This window comes from Strongylocentrotus purpuratus, unplaced genomic scaffold, assembly GCF_000002235.5.
Source record: "Strongylocentrotus purpuratus isolate Spur 01 unplaced genomic scaffold, Spur_5.0 spur5_scaffold_12, whole genome shotgun sequence".
NCBI classification, from domain to species: Eukaryota; Metazoa; Echinodermata; class Echinoidea; order Camarodonta; family Strongylocentrotidae; genus Strongylocentrotus; species Strongylocentrotus purpuratus.
The window spans coordinates 29,731,049-29,748,763 of record NW_022145597.1 but is presented as its reverse complement, the minus strand read 5'-3'; the positions used below and the strand labels follow the sequence as shown (position 1 = coordinate 29,748,763).

At 37.1% G+C, this 17,715-nt stretch overlaps 1 protein-coding gene and 1 long non-coding RNA gene across 2 annotated transcripts in view; both read left to right on the top strand.

The window, feature by feature from the left end:
* Nucleotides 1–11,472: 11,472 nt before the first annotated feature.
* On the top strand, nt 11,473–12,551 carry LOC587890. Its single transcript, XR_004063603.1, has 3 exons — nt 11,473–11,580; nt 12,043–12,156; nt 12,446–12,551. It is a non-coding gene; the product is annotated as an uncharacterized LOC587890 (long non-coding RNA).
* The window catches only part of LOC105436978 (fibropellin-1-like), a 38,132-nt gene continuing 32,965 nt past the window's right edge, over nt 12,549–17,715 (top strand). The window contains exons 1-6 of the mRNA XM_030981474.1: nt 12,549–12,555; nt 12,976–13,089; nt 13,339–13,452; nt 13,847–13,960; nt 14,275–14,388; nt 15,117–15,230. Of these exons, the coding sequence (XP_030837334.1) occupies nt 12,549–12,555; nt 12,976–13,089; nt 13,339–13,452; nt 13,847–13,960; nt 14,275–14,388; nt 15,117–15,230 (577 nt within the window). The remainder of the gene's footprint in view (nt 12,556–12,975; nt 13,090–13,338; nt 13,453–13,846; nt 13,961–14,274; nt 14,389–15,116; nt 15,231–17,715) is intronic.

The window sequence follows — 17,715 nt, the reverse complement described above, 5'->3', positions numbered from 1 at the left end:
CATGCCAATGTATTCTCGGATGGGAAGGGAACACATGCGAAATAAGTAAGTGAACTCCAGTTTAGTTTATTACATTCTACAGAAACTACTTTCAGCAGTTAGGACTAACATTAATTCACACTATAGCCAACATTAGTGATTTGTGGCTACTGCGAGCACGGAAGGTGGGAATCAGAACGCTCTACGTGGTGTAGCTAATAAAAAATAGATTGGACATTATTTCTTTTACTGCACTTTACTAGGTTGATTAGTTGGTTGATCTTATTTTCATGTCTTAAGTTCAGTCTCTTTCCTCAAGTATAGCCCCCTCACAAATATAAATTATCCTAATTAGTTTTTAATAAGCTTAAAGAAAAGGTTGAGTTCTGGGAAGAGTTAACAAATAATTTGGTAAAAAGGTTATATCCGCCTTCCACCTTGCAGACAAAAATGACTGTGTCAACGATCCTTGTCAAAACGAAGGAGCTTGTTTGGATGGACTGAACAGTTACACATGTCAATGTACGGATGGATGGGAAGGAAGCAACTGTGAAAATGGTAAGAACCCTTATTTTTTACGCCTCCTACCCCCCCCCCCCCTCCCCTCACCGAGGCACAGCTCGCCAAGCCACAAAACCAAATGTTTGGGAAACACATGTTTAAAGTTTAAACATTATTGAAAAGCTGGATTTCCTTAAAGAAACTTGCATTAGATGCCTGGTCATGTTTTTTTGTATCAGAAGATGACATGCAAATTAGACTTCGATCCTCAAAAAATCCATGTATTTCCTTCAAGGAAAATTTCAATAGAGGGCGTAAGAGTATATTCCTAATCAGTGCCATTAATTAGATGGCTCCGTTCCTGATGCACGGATCTTACAACTATTCTACACTGTATATATCTCATTTCGGACGAAAATGTCGGTCAGCTCACTCCGCTCCTCTGTAATAGGTAGCAAAACGCTTTAAACAAGGCATTATTATTATTTTTAATATTATTACATTCCATTCTATATGTTTGAGAACTTATACTCTTGATTTACCTAAATCTATGCTATGATTGACTAACCAGGTTTGTTACTAAAAATAATCATTGAAGGACTGAAATCATTCAAATAAGCTTCAAAATCATCTGGTAGTATCCAGTTAGCACTGTGCTGACGTATGATATAAGGATACTGGTGTAGGGTCAGGGTTTCGGGTTATTTCATTTTTGGGATCATGAACTGAATGGCATTTTCAGAATTATCTTAGGACCTTCGGAGATAAAAAACACGATACCCTAGAATTCATGTTAATTACTTCTCTGTTTGTCTGTCTTTCTGTCGTCTAGACATTGATGAGTGTAGCAGCCAGCCTTGTGGAAATCAAGGTATTTGCCAGGATGAGGAGAACGGTTACACGTGTGCATGTGAGGATGGATGGACTGGTACACATTGTGAAACAGGTAAGTTCTGAACGAAAATCTCAGGGGCGTATCTAGGATAGTCTGAAGAGGGTTGGGGGAGGGGGGGGGGGGTTGGGGGAGGAAGTAGGAAGCAAAATTAATCAATTTTATTTCAAGTGAGGGAATCTCGGCGGCACTCTCTCACGGCGGTAAGGCGCATCGAAGGACCCTTTTGCGGGGTCTATTCTGATATCAATTCAATTTTGATTCATGTTTATCTTGTTAATTTATGTTTATATTATTTCAAGACGTCGACGTGTGAACCACCCAGACTTGTAACAACGAAAATTCATGTTAAATATTTGTCTATTTGTCTGTCTTTCTGTCCTTTAGACATTGCCGAGTGTAGCAGCCAGCCTTGTGGAAATCAAGGTATTTGCCAGGACGAAGTAAACGGTTACACGTGCCAATGTGCCGAGGGATGGTCTGGTACACATTGTGCAATACGTAAGCATCCTATCCAATTCTAAACATTACTTCTGTTTCCGCGTTAATGGTACTTTGGATGACGAGGTACAAGGTTCGAATCTCTGTCACAGAATCAACGTCCTTTGGCAAGACATTAATATAAGATTGCCACATCCGACCTAGATGAGGTTATCGGGTGCTAGTAGGAAGTCATTCATTGTAGCGTCTTATCTGGGCAGTTAGGCTACAGCAAGATCAACAAAAAATGTTTCGTAGCGGAAGGAAACATTGCTAAGTAGATGATATGCGCGGTCAACAAGACAGTAATGGAGTCGTGGTCCAGTTCCGAGATCACGAGGCAGCTGAAGAACATTACCTTGCATATATTTTGTACTTCTGACTGGGTCCGAGTCCAAGGATACCTGAGGCCGGAATTCACTTTAATACTGATAATCCTCCTCCTCCTCATTTTCATTGTTGTTTTTATTGTTATTATTTGTTATTGTTATTATTATTTATTATTATTTTATATCGTTATTATCATCATTTAATTATGATTGTTATTGTTATTATAAAATTAATTGCTATAATAAAACCATCTAACATTTTATCTTCTTTTTTCAGTCAATGCATGTAGTAGCGAACCTTGTAACAATGGAGGTACCTGTACGGAGGGGGCGAACATTTACACATGCCAATGTAGTGCAGGCTTTACAGGTTTCAATTGTGAAACAGGTGAGTAGATCTACCTGTCAAAGGGCAATCCATGCTTTGTAATGAGTCTATTTTTATGAAAGCAGAAAAATAAGATAAATAAATCGGACCAATTATAAATACAGTTAAGAAAATTTAAAAAACACTAAATCTATGCGAAATTAAATTTGATTAGTGGATTGTGACTTTGTTACGGGCAGCGTTCGCCTGTCTTCTACAACAATATCACTATCTTCTGTCTTTCTCCTTAATGCTTTCTCCCTTGGAGCACTACTCAAATTATATTATGGCTAGCACACTATTATAGGTGCTCTGGGAAATAAAACACACTCCTGAGTAATGCATTTTGAATAATTTGTATTATGATATTTAGTACGTTGAAATAAAAATTGAATTCGACTCTTTTCCAATTTCCTTGCCATTTTTCCAGCCATCTGCCCATCAGACTGGTTCTACTATGGACAAAAGTGTTACTACCTGACGTCTTACATGCACTGGAGTGAGGCAAAGAGTTATTGTGGTAACTTGAACGTCATGCTGCAAGGTGGGGCGGGGTCAAGACGAGCATCGTTGTTTTTGGTAGAAAGCCAAGAGGAAACTGAAGTCATTGCGAAAGAGTTGCTGGTGGAATCCATGGGACGAGTTTGGCTGAATTGCAACGACATGCTTAATGAGGGGACGTGGATCTGTGAAAAAGATGCTTCAGGAACTGTTTCTTCTTACAGGAGTAAGTCAAGAATCGAATTGTAATTATTATCATTATTATTATTATTGTTACTATTACTTTTGCTGTTGTTATTGTTTTCATTCTTACCATTATGACGGCTATCATTGCCATTGTTTTTGTAATATCATTATCATTTCCTAGTGTTTTTCTTTTTACTATTATCGATTCTGTAATTTATTATCGATTCTGTTATTTATTATTGTTATATAAGATCATTATGATAATAAAGAAATATACCATGCACTGAGAGGCTCTAGTTGAAATTATGGATCGAGGTGGCAGGAATACTGCAATTTCTGTCGCCGAGGAATCCATAATTTTAACTAGTGGCTTGAAATAGTGCATGATATATTTTCATATTTTTCAAACCAACCTTCATAAAAATAATAATAATAATAATAATTATGTTAACTGTCACTGAAGTAGTGTAGAGTGCAGTGAGAGCAGCAAATACGACAGTACTGCGACCGCGACCGATAGCTCATTGATCTTGATCGATCGCATTTATATGACGTCATCCATGGTATAGTACCATGGTATAGTTTGCACTATACCATGGATGACGTCACGGTTACATCATAGCAATGTTATGTTTGGTCACATGATGCTATGTTGACCAATCACTGAACAGGATTTCATTAATCAAAAATATAATGATTATCATTTTTTTTATTACTATTATTATTATCAATTGTTATCATTATTCTCATTGCTAACATTATTATCGTTTAAATCACTATCATCATTATTCTAATCGTTACTATTCCTTTCATTTGAAATAGATTGGTACCCAGGCGAGCCAAATAGTCCAAATGGTCATTTTGCTATAATGAGGAATATCACAGTGACCGATCTCGGAAAATGGTTTGACAGAGGAGACTGCTCTGGAAACTGTAACATTCATATAGGGACAGTGTGTCAAGTGTATTTGTGAACAACCCCGTGCTAGTAGCGTAGCATGTATACAACCATGAGGGGGGGGGGGGGGGAGGACATTTGGGCAAGAGGGACGAAAGTTCTGTACCCTTTTTGCTTTTCAACCTGAAAATCGATTAAAACGTTTTTGGTTCATGTAAGAATGGGTGGGTCCGGCAGTGTGTGTGTGGGGGGGGGGGGGGCGGAGGCACTGGTGTCATTTTCTTTTCCTTATTTTGTAGACATATATTATTTTTTTAGGGAAAGGGGGGGGGGGGTGTATTCATGTAAGAATGCGTGGGCCCATCAGTGTTTGTGTGTGTGTGGGGGGGGGGGGTGGGCGGGGGGCTGTGGCACTGGTGTCATTTTCTTTTCATTATACCTTTTTCTTTTTCGGGGGGGGGGGGGCGGGGATGGCATATGGCATAATGAATGAAAATGTCTATAACAGGACAAAAGGTACATTAATACCAACCCAGGCAAGTGGCGTAGCGTGATCGAGCGACTTGGGGGGGGGGGGGGGTGGGGGTAGTACTCGTGTTCTTTTTAAATATATAACATTTAAGCTTAATGGATGTAATTATGTGGAGATGTGCTTATTCACTTGACTCTCAATCCACGGATTGATGGTTCGAATCCAAGCCCAGCATTAACGTCTTTTGGCAAGACATTTATCCACATTTGGCACTCTCCATCCAGGTGTTAATGGGTGGTGGTAATAGCTGGGGTAGTAATGATTACAGGGCCCGCAAAAAGAGCTGTAAATACAAATACTGATGTGGCTACAATGGGTAAATAAGATAAAATACTGGGTTAATAAAATTATTATTACTATATTAATTTCTACACTAGGATAGTATGTCTGTGAGTATATCTGTGAACGATTTCATACATGTAGCGTAGCGTGGCTCCATTGGTATGAGGGGGGGGGGGGGAGTAGCATGTCGTATTTATGGATTACATTTCTACACCTTTTTTTAACAATGATTTTTTCTTTCATTCATTCATTTATTCCTTTCTCATGCCAAGTATATTTGTGAACATCCCCATTTAGGCGCGGATACATGGGGGGTCCCGACACCCCCGCCCCTCCTCTTTAAAAAGGGGAAAAGAAAGAAAAGGAAAGAAAAAGGGAAGAAAGAAGGGCTAAAAACACGAGTTAGGAGTGAACCCAGGGCCATCACTTATCCGTATATAGGCCAAGGCCCCAGTCCAGCTAGCCATGCTCCGAGATTTGGATCGTTCTCAGGTCAGAACTAGCCCTAGTTCGTGTTTAATTAGGCCTATATGGTTTAAACAAAAGGCAGATGATCGCTCTACAATAGGGCGTAACATTTACAAATTTCAAAAGTATATCAGGACTCAGTTAGCTTCAGGTCTATCTGTCACATCATTATTCCGGCAGTTAGACAATGTACAGATCCCCAGTGGCGGACCCAGAATTATTTTCCAATAGGGGGGGGGGGGCTGAAATATGAAAATCGCGATATATCGCTCAGTGGGGGGGGGGGGGGGGAGAGGGGGGGGGGGGTCGTGAGCACTACATTTCTTCTTTTCTTTTGGGCCCCGGAGTGATTTGAAAATCGCGCCGATAGTTAGACCTATTTCGTGCAATGGGAGGGGGGGGGGATTTTCTTGACTTGATCAAAAAAGGTAAAATTAACATTACCATCTTTTTCTGTTTCTTGGTCAGGCCCCCCCCCCCCCCCCCGTGGATCCACGCCTGTACAGCCCGCCATAAGGCTGGGCTCGAGCCTCCTACCCACACTTTTTGGAAAAAAAAATAAATCGACCAAGGCCCCGGCAAAAACTGTTTAAAGTAATGATTGCATTTCCATAATTTGATTAAACGAGTTCGTTTTCACTGGCTGCCTGCCGTAGCATCAAACGGAGTTGACAAAAGACAAAAGATCAGCCATGCACAAAGAAGACGAAATACGAAAGGCTGATCGTCAACGATCAACTAATGCAAGCATTACTTTAAACAAACAGAACTTTGTTATTCCTGGCTCATTTTTTCTGAATGAGGTGTCCTATGAAAGAGCAAAAATTGAACTTTCTGGAAATGTGATTTTCTCTTTGAAATTGAGATACCGCCCGCCAAATGACTTTTTTGGTTTTCTCTCTTTAAATTGCTTTTAATCACTCATGCGTGAAATATGTATCATATGATTTGCATCAAATGAAAGAAGAGGATCTTAGCTGTACAAAAATGTGTCACTTATCAATTATAATTGTGATTAAGTTATGATAAAACATCGATATTCTCAGTTTCGTTTTTCTTGGACGCACTGTATATGTAATTCTCTTTACTTTAACGAGTAAAGATTGTTTCACGAGTAAATTGTTGTTCATTTAATCTATGCAATAATTATAAGAATAGAACTGGTGATTTTAAAATCTTTTTGTTCATTCATTTAATACATGTTTTCTATGTTATACTGATGTGAATTATTTAGAATCGTGCCTAATAATAAACCCGTTTACCAAAATGAGTCTGTCTTAGTCTGAAATGAATAGATTGAATGTAGTTTGGCCATGAAATGAACTCAATCATGACATAAATTTAGTTAACTTTAGTTAAACTTAGCTAACTTAACTCTCGTAGTCGACTCTAAATCATGTATAAATGTACATGGCAAATGTACGTTTCATTCAAATTTGTTTAATTAACAATTCCTTTCTAACATACTTTCCGCATGAAAATACGAAAGCTATTTGGGGGGGGGGGGGGGGAGAAACTCCAGTGTCCACTGAAACTACGCCATCGTTTCCATAGTTGTAAAAACAAAGATCGACTCGAAGTGACGAAGTGAAATCTAATTACTCACTATACTGCTGCTAAGTGATGGGGGCAATAATCTACAGTTATTAATTTCGCTTGCTAATAGTGTACGAAAATAAAGGCTCAATAATTATATTACTACATTGTGTGGCAGATAAAGCTTCTCTTATAAGCATTGGTGAGAGAGAGAGAGAGAGACTTTGACAGTTCCGCCCTGGAGAGATAGATATATCACTCTACCGTGTCATCAACCATCATCCATTTTTAACCTGGATATTATTTGGATATTCTTGTGTAGAGAATATGTAGAGAATGTAGAGAAATATGAAAGTTATACAAAGTTACGCTATATATATATATATATATATATATACATTAGAATCGGGGATAAAAATAAAACATTAATAATCAATCAGCAAAACATACATATATCAAATATAATCAACCGTGATCAGATGATGAAATAAAACTGGAAATTACTATAACAAACAGAGTTTAAAAAAACATCACCTTCTTCTTCTTCACTGTAATCCTCCTCCAGCTCCTGCTCCCCCTCCTCATCATCATCAATTTCATCCTCATTATCATCATCATCATCAGCATCATCATCTAAATTATTATCATCATCATCATCATCGTCATCGTCTTCTTTTTCTTCTCCTTCTTTTTCTTCTTCTTCTTCTTCTTCTTCCTCACTGTATCCTCCTCCTCATTAAAACTGTTCATCATATTAATCATCGTCATCAGCAGCAGCAGCATCAGCAGCACCTCCATAATCATATCATCATAATCACCATCATCATTCAATGTTGATAAAACGAACGTGGCTCGAATCCCACACCACAAAATGGTTGCTTTGGTAACCATTATATTAATCACATTGACGAATATTAGTTTACAGAAAAGATATTGTTCATATCGTAGATATTGCCTATTGAAGGGTAATTATCAACTTATTCTATTTGGTGCTGTCATTATCTTAATTAACCAATTACTTGAATATGACTGAATAGGTTTTATCAAATTATTTTTATTGGCGTGATGAAAACGGCAAGGTTGATCGAAAATAATACAGACATGATGAAAGCACGTTGAAAAAAACCCCGCTAGGCTCAGCAGATCGAATCGATCTCCAACGTGCCGTGACGTGACACTAGGACCACAGTCACACCGATGACCAACGAGACTGACGAAGAGGGTGATAATAGAACGAATGAACGATTACTTATGAAACCCCGAGGGGCCAAATATCGGCCAGTGCGGAGTCTGCGCGGAGGAGGTTTGGCGGTGTGACTGAGGTATTACTATCGCATTTAGATTAATCGCATCAGCAGCATCTCTCAGTTACTGTTTAAAAAAAAATTGGAAGGGAATTAATTATCGCTAGAGCATGTATCGAAGAACGTTACTTCATCTAGAGCTTTGCGAATATATATCAACTAATGCAGGACTTTATCCAAGATTGAGATTTTGTTTTAATATATTTCTGCGAGTAGCCTGCTTCGCTTAACAAGTATTCAACAAACCCTTGGGTTTTTTTTGTTAGTGTTTTTTGTTAACATGGAAGGTTATGTTCCTCTTGCGAGTTTGATTTACATCTTCATACAATTTATTATAGGAGGTAAGTAACTTAGAATTGATGATGGTACCTCTAATACATATTTTGTCCGTAGTTTCATTTTTTTTTTCGCGTTTCATTCAAATCAGAAAAGGCAATAGAACTTTTTAAAAGGGAGGGGGAGGGGGCGATGTGTTTAAGAACGCAACGTAAACAGTCACAAAAAGGGATAGGGTCTTGGGGCTGCATTGACGTCCATGGTGCTTTTAGATCCAAAGTTTGTTCATAATCATTTTTTTAGAGCGAATAAAGTAAGCATCTGATTATAGTTCATAATTATTAGTATGTCATGTTGCAGGAACCCCCGCTGTATTACCCTTGGGCCAGAATTCAACATGCAGCGATGGCCTTGGGATCAACTACACCCTACCTATGTTCGAGGTCTGCCGGGAACGCCCCGATGAGAATGGGAAGATGATGGCTACAATCCCCAAGATAATTCAACGTCGCGTATCATGCCCCAACTCTGGGATGGCAAGATTATCTGGGCACCGCCAGTGTAGATTCCCGGGTAAGATAACTTCACATCTATCAGAATAATTACAGATCAAGAATAGTAAAGAGATTTGAAAAGGTTAATGATTTTGACAATTCGAACCAGTTAAATTAATTTATTTATTAACAAAATCCAGAGAGGTATATCTATAATCTCATTGCAAACAAAACTGAACTATATAGGATTATGATATTTACTTGTAAGAAAAGTCATTTAGATCTAGAAATCAATGCGTTATAGAATATCAAAGATCTTTTGAAAAATGATCAAAATTAAACAACAATAATTAAACAAAAGATGTAGTATATTTCGTGTGAAATTGTTATATTATCTAGTTCTACAATGATATTGTTCCATTACATCCAACTTTACAGTAATGATGTTTTTTGAATTCGAGACGAAAAGCCGTCATTTTTACTTTTAAGTTTTTAAAAACACTGCCATGATTTAAGCGGTTTGAGAGGCCTGTACAAACAGACCGGATTGGTATTATACAGTGCGTCCCAGAAAAAACGAAACCGAGAATTATCGATGTTTTATCATAACTTAATCATAATTATAATTAATAAATGACACATATTTGTAAAGCTTAGATCCTCCTCTTTCATTTGATGCAACTCATATGATGCATATTTATATAAAATGAATTTGAAGAGAGGAAATCAGAAAGTAATTTGGCGGACGGTATCTGAGTTTCAAAGAGAAAATCACATTTCTAGAAAGAGTTTCTGCTCTTTCATATGACACCTCAATCAGGAAAAATGGGCTGGGAATAACAAAGTTCTGTTTGTTAAAAGTAGTGCTTGCATTTCCATAATTTTATAAATTAATTCGTTTTCACTGGCTGCATGGCTTATTGTCAACGAAACGGAGTTAAGTCTTTGCCAATTCTGCTTTTTGCTACGGCAGGCAGCCAGTGAAAACGAATTCGTTTGATAAAATTATGGAAATGCAAGCTGGTTCAATTCATCCATCTTTTTATTCCAATTCTGATGAACAGATTGTCTCAGAAATCCATGCAAAAACGGCTGGTGTGAGGAGACTATGGTCGGATTCAAATGCCACTGCTCCGAAGGTTATACAGGGAAAAGTTGTGGTAGGTACCATTGGCAACATGAGAATAATACACATACGACTTAAGTGCTTCTACGTGAAATGACACTATTTATTCTTATTTTTCTTTTAACAAATATTTTACCGTTTTTTCGTCTTTCATTCCTCATCTCCTAACTCTTTCTCTCTCTATTTTTTTCTCCTCTCTCTCTCTCTGTTATTGTCTCCCTGTTTCTCTCCTCTCATCCGTCAATCTTTCTTTTTTTTCTTTATTCATGTCTCTCTTCCCTCTTCCCTTTCGCGGCCCATGTCTCTTTGTGGGTCTAGCTTCGTCTATGGACATGCAAAATATAATTCTATAATTGCTTTCATCTTTTGTCAGGATGTCTAATGCCTAAAGTGAACCGTGTCCCGGATTCGAAACAACATCACTGCTAAAGTGCTATTCAGTCTTCACTGGTGCTCTCCCATTAGAAAGGACAACTCATTGTTAAGATCCCCGGTAAAAAAGTTAATATATGTATATGCTATATGAAAGTTCGTAGCAGCATCCTTATTGCTCTTACCAAGTCTGTCATCCAGCAGAGAGCGAGAGAGCGCCACTATACTCCAAACATATCTGCTATCATGAAGCCATGGATAATTACGTCATGAACAACGATAATTGCTCTATTATTGGCTATTCATTGCTGTGCACGTATTCCCCTTTTTGTTTAAAATCAACTGCTCTCTTAAAATCCTGTCTTTGTTAAGAACATTGATGATGATAATAACTGCATGTATTTTCTTTTTTGTCTACAAAATTCAGAAAAGCTCGAGAAAGCGGCAATAATTTCTCGGAACGAAACGCAGCATACTACGTCAACCATAACGACACCGCAGCAATCCACTACTACACCAGGTATTTTATGGTAGAAATGTTTTTTGTTTCATCACAGACTTATTAACCATTTGTAAAGAAAACTAAACCTCTCATTCTTTGAGAAAATTATCATACCAAAATAACAATATATTAAACTGTTGTCAACATGCCATATTCACATTCTAAAAGACGGATTTATGCTTCTTTCATCTGTCTTTGATCGGGCTTTATATATTAAAACAAATAATCATTATTACTTGTAGTTCATCACGATAATCTTAAACGTTGATCATCCGATTGTAGGAAAATATCTAGAAATTTTGTCTACATGGCATAATTTATGTTGTCACTAGATTTTATTGTGTTTTATTACTTTGGAACACATGGGCATTTGATGTGAAATCATTTTCGTGTGAAGTTGTTATAAGATTTTCTATGATTTTAAGATCTTTTGTTTTTCAGACTTCAACGAGTGCGCCAGCAACCCTTGTCGTAATGGAGGAACATGTACTGATGACGTCAACCGTTATCTGTGCCAGTGCATGGCCGGATGGGCAGGAGTCAACTGTCTAATAAGTGAGTAAAATGCTAAATTTTGTTCGGTTTCATTAGAAAGAGCAGGGGATCCTGGAATTTTGAGATAAACGAGTGAATATTCCAAAGAATTCCTCTGAGAAACAACAAAAACGTCCTCGGATTGTTCTCAATTGTATTGCAGCAATCTAAATCACATTGGCTTATACATTACACTTTACAAAAGCCATTCTAGGTCATGCAGTATTTTTAAACCTTAATTTAATGAATATATATGTAAATAATTATTTTAAAAAAATCTCTCTTTGACATGAATGAATGTTTCAGCCAGCCTTGTCAAGGTTATGGGATTTGCTTAGACGGGATAGATAGTCACACATGGTTGGAGTTATACTGATTTATATTCTGTGCCTTTGTAGCGTAGTTACAGGTATATTAACTTTTAATCTGATTTAAATAGTTTTGTCTATCCCTACATGAATTGAATTAATCTTTCTCCTTTAGACTTGAATGAATGTTTGAGTCAACCTTGTCTACACGATGGGATTTGCTTGGACGGAATAAACAGTTACACATGTCAGTGTACAGATGGATGGGCAGGCACCAATTGTGGAGTTGGTAAGCCATACTTTAAGTTCCTTTAGAACATGTAGAAACTACCATATAAAGATAAGTCAATTTGATGTCATTTGATATATAACAAGTTAAAAGTTTTAACTGGAATATTAGTTCGTCAACATCGAAATGCCGCGAATCCTCTTCCTCCTCTTCCTCCTCCTCATCATAACCATTTTCACCATCAATACCATTATCATTATCATTATAATAAAGTATAATAATGAATGCACATTATGAAATGAAATATGAAAATTTGAAACTGGACTGGAATGTTTCCTTATTTTTTCAGACATCGATGAATGTGCTGATGAACCGTGTGAAAATGGTGGAGTCTGTGTGGACGGGTTGAACAGCTATACATGTACATGCATTGAAGGATGGGAAGGGTCAACATGTGGTGTTAGTAAGTAAACATCGAGAAAATGTCTTTAAAACAGAACAAAGTTGCACTAAGCTTTAAAAAATGTATTACTATATGATGTCGATGTTTCTATGCGATTAACACGTTAAAGTAATTCTACATGTATTTGGATTTGGATACAAAAGTGATATCATTTTGTTTAACTTTGCAGACACAATCTTGCTTTTATATGTTGAAATAAATCATTAGTAACTTGTAGTTCATCAAAATAATCTTGAGTGCTGGTCATCCGGTTGTAGGTAAATATCTAGAAGTTGTTTCTACACGGCATAATTTATGTCGTCACTAGATATTATTGTGTTTTATTACCTTGGAACATTGGGGCATTTCATGTGAAATCATTTTTATGTGACATTGTTATAGTATTTTCTATGATTTTAAGATGTTTTATTTTTCAGACTTCAACGAGTGCGCCAGCAACCCTTGTCGTAACGGAGGAACATGTAATGATGACGTCAACCGTTATATGTGCCAGTGCATGTCCGGATGGGCAGGAGTTAACTGTCAAATAAGTGAGTAAAATGCTAAATTCTATTCTGTTTCATTATATTAAAAAATCTCTTTAGACATGAACGAATGTTTCAGCCAGCCTTGTCAGAACCATGGGATTTGCTTAGACGGGATAAATAGTTACATATGGTTGGAGTTATACTGATGTATTTTCTGTGCTTTTGTATTGTAGTTACATGTTTATTAAATCTAAATCTCATTTAAATAGTTTTGTCTATCATTAAACAATTGAATTAATCTTTTTCCTTTAGACTTGAATGAATGCTTGAGCCAACCTTGTCTACACGATGGGATTTGCTTGGACGGAATAAACAGTTACACATGTCAGTGTGGAGATGGATGGACAGGCACCAATTGTGGAATTGGTAAGTCAAATGTTAAGTTCCTTTAGAACTTGTAGAAACTACCAAGAAAAGATAATTCAATTCGAAGCCAATTCATTTCTAAACCATTCAAACCATACTCACCTGTTTGAAATGTAATGTTTAAATGAAGCTTTATTGGAAGACTTTTTGAAGAAAAAACCCCCAATGTTTTAACTGGAATATTAATTCGACAACATCGAAATGCCGCGAATCCTCCTCCTCCTCCTCCTTCTCCTCCTCCATATCATAATTATTACCTTCATCACCACCATCATCATTATCATCATAATGAAGCGTTATCGATAATGCATATTACAAATTAAGGATGATAAATCGTTATCAAGAAATATAAAATTTAGAAGCTTATGACTGGAATGGTTTTTTTTTTTTCCAGACATCGATGAATGTTCCGATGAACCGTGTGAAAATGGCGGAGTCTGTGTGGACGGGTTGAACAGCTATACATGTACATGCACTGAAGGATGGGAAGGGTCAACATGTGGTGTTAGTAAGTAATTAGTAACTTGTGGCTATTGCGAGCACGGTATAAATGGTTATCATACGCTGTATGTGGTGTAGCTATTGAAAAATAGATTGGACATTATGTCTTTTATTGGACTTTAACTAAGTTGATTTTATTTTCATGTCTTTAGTTCTGTCTTTTTCCTCAAGTGTAGCCCCCTCACATTGCAAATATTAATTATCTTAATAACTAGTTTTTTTTTAAAGCTTAAAGAGAAGGTTGAGTTCTGGGAAGAGTTAACAAATAATTTGTGAGCGAATGATTTGGTAAACAGGTTATATCCGCTTTTCACCTTGCAGACAAAAACGACTGTGTCAACGATCCTTGTCAAAATGAGGGAGCTTGCTTGGATGGACTGAACAGTTATACATGTCAATGTACGGAGGGATGGGAAGGAAGCAACTGTGAAAATGGTAAGAACCCTTTTTTACGCCTCCTAACCCCCCTCCCCTCGCCGAAGCAAAGCTGTATTTCCTTTAAGGAAACTTGCATTAAATTAGATACCTGGTCATGGTTTTTGTATCAGAAAATAACATGCAAATCGGACTTCGATCCTCACAAAATTCGAAGTTTAAGAAAAACGCGTTTAACGTTTAAACGTTACAGAAAAATTCATTTCCTTCAAGGAAATTTTCAATAGAGGGCGTTAGAGTATATTCCTGATCAGTGCAATTGATTAAATGGCTCCGTTCCTGATTAAGATGCACTGATCTTACAACTATTATACACTGTATGTATCTCATTTAGGACGAAAATGTCGGTCAGCTGACTCCACTCCTCTGTAATTAGTAGCACAACGCTACAAACAAGATAATATTACATTCCATTCTATATGTTTGAGAATTATACTCTTGATTTACCTAAATCTATGCTATGATTGACTAACCAGGTTTGTTACTAAAAAATAATCATTGAAGGACTGAAATCATTCAAATAAGCTTCAAAATCATCTGGTAGTTTCCAGTTAGCACTGTGCTGATGTATGATGTTAGGGTGTAGAGTCAGGATTTCGGGTCATTTTTGGAATCATGAAATGAATGTCATTTTCAGAATTATCTAGTTACAAACCTTCGGAAAACAACACGATACCCTAAAATTCATGTTAATTACTTCTCTGTTTGTCTGTTTTTCTGTCCTACAGACATTGATGAGTGTAGCAGCCAGCCTTGTGGTAATCAAGGTATTTGCCAGGATGAGGAGAACGGTTACACGTGTACATGTGAGGATGGATGGACTGGTACACATTGTGAAACAGGTGAGTTTATAACGAAAGTCTCAAGGGGCGTATCCAACCTTTGTAATTTGTTCATTTGTATGAAAGCAGAAAAATAAAAGAAATAATTCGGACAAATCTCGCCTATCTGCTACAAAATATATTAACATTTTCTGTGCTTCTCCCTTGGGGCATTGCTCGAAACATATTGGCCAGAATTCACAAAGGAGGTTTGTCGACAAACCTAGGTTTATGTGGGTCATATGACGCGTTTCGATGCATTTCAGACCAAAGTTCAAACCAAACCAAGGTTCAAACCTTGGTCTGATCTGAAACGCGTCAAAACGCGTCAAAACGCGTCATATGACGCACTTAAACCTAGGTTTGTCGACAAACCTCCTTTGTGAATTCGGGCCATCGTTTCTAACACATTATTATAGGCGCTCTGGGAAAATAAAACACCCTCCTGAGTAATGCATTTTGAAGAATATGTATTATGATATTTAGCATGTTGAATTAAAAAAAAAAATGAATTCGACTCTTTTCCAATTTCCTCGCTACTTTTCCAGCCCTCTGTCCATCCGACTGGTTCTACTATGGACAAAAGTGTTACTACCTGACGTCTTACATGCACTGGAGTGATGCCAAGAGTTATTGTGGGAACTTGGACGTCACGCTGCAAGGTGGGGCGGGTTTAAGACAAGCATCGTTGCTATTGGTAGAAAGCCAAGAGGAAACTGAAGTCATTGCGAAAGAGTACTTAGGGGAATTCATGGGACGGGTTTGGCTGAATTGCAACGACATGCTTAATGAGGGGACGTGGATCTGTGAAAAAGATGCTTCAGGAACTGTTTCTTCTTACAGGAGTAAGTCAAGAACAGTATTGTAATTATTATTATTATTATTTCCATTTTATCGTTTAGTATTATCTTATTGAATTTTCCACATCATTTTAGTCATAATGTTGCATTGTTTTTTGTGTTAAAAAAAAAATCTATGTTCTGTATATACAATATTATTATTATTATCATATTATTATTATCAATAGGCAACGCTTTCAGTAATCACTTATTATGATTGATATTCACTATGTACATCTTATTCTGAAGTATTATTTGATATTCATTTGTACATGTATTCAAAGAAAATTCAATAAAATGGCTCGTCGGAGGGTCCAAAAAATGGAGAAAAGAAAGTTATTATTATTATCATAATTATTATCATTATTATTATTATTATTATTATTATTATTATTATTATCATAATGATCTTTAATATTATTAACGCCATGATCTTCATCATCATCATTTTTATTATCAGTAGGTCCAATTAATTTGGTGCATATTATTCTTATTATTCGTTCTCCTTCCGTCGACAACTAAATTTAGTAGAGGGCTATAATAATTAATATAATATTATTATCATCATTGATATTTTCATTTTTAACGCTTTCATTGTTACTATCACTATTATCAATATTCTAATCATTACCATTTATTTCATTTGAAATAGATTGGTACCCAAGCCAGCCAAATGGTGGTGATTTTGCTATAATGAGGAATGTCACAGTGAACGACCACGGACAATGGTTTGACAGAGTAGATTGCTATGGTGACGACTGTAATGGTTATATAGGGACAATGTGTCAAGTGTATTTGTAAACAGCCCCGTGCTAGTGGCGTAGAATGTATAAAACCATGAGGGGGGGGGGACATTTGGGCATGATGAAAATTGAATAAAAAGTTTGTATTCATGTAAGAATGCGTGGTTCCATCAGCGTGTGTGTGTGTGTGTGGGGGGGGGGGGGGTGTAATTTTGTTTTCATTTTCGGGGGGGGGGGTGGTGGAGGTGGAATATGGCATAATGAATGAAATGTCAACAACAGGAGAATAGGTACATTAATAAGCGTGGCTTTTGGGTCAGGCGCCCCGCCCCCCCCCAGTTTTTTGGAAAATAAATCGACCAAGTCCCCGGCAAAAAACTCATTTTTTCCCCTGCAAAGTGAGAGACCACATTTTCCTAAAAGCGCGATTTAGCGAACCCAATTCAGCAAAAAAACGAGGGGGCTGATGTACGGTGTTTAAAGTTGTTGTATTAAACTGAAGCCCGACGCCAGTGATTGCTGTCGGCCCATCCCAACTGCTGTACTAGTCATGTACTAACTGATTTTGACAATCAAGTGATACGATAAGGTACTAGGAAACTGCACTGTCTCAATTATTTGGTTGTTAACATTGTGGTAATTGAAGATCTGGTTTAGAAATGAAATAACAAGGATAAAGTTATACTTTAGACGTAGACTAAACGTGAGACTCTTGATCTCGTTCAGGGAATCATTACTGTGTTCAGTTATGCATGTATCAATATTAAACACTTACGCCTAGAGTTACCGGTGTCATGAATACCATTGCCCTAAAGACGGTTTGTTACACATAGTCCCGCTTCTTGTGTTCACAGTCTTTTTCCCAGGAGAACCTCGTAGAAGTCCAAGGCTTATGCCCGAAAAAAGTCGCATATTTTAAATGAT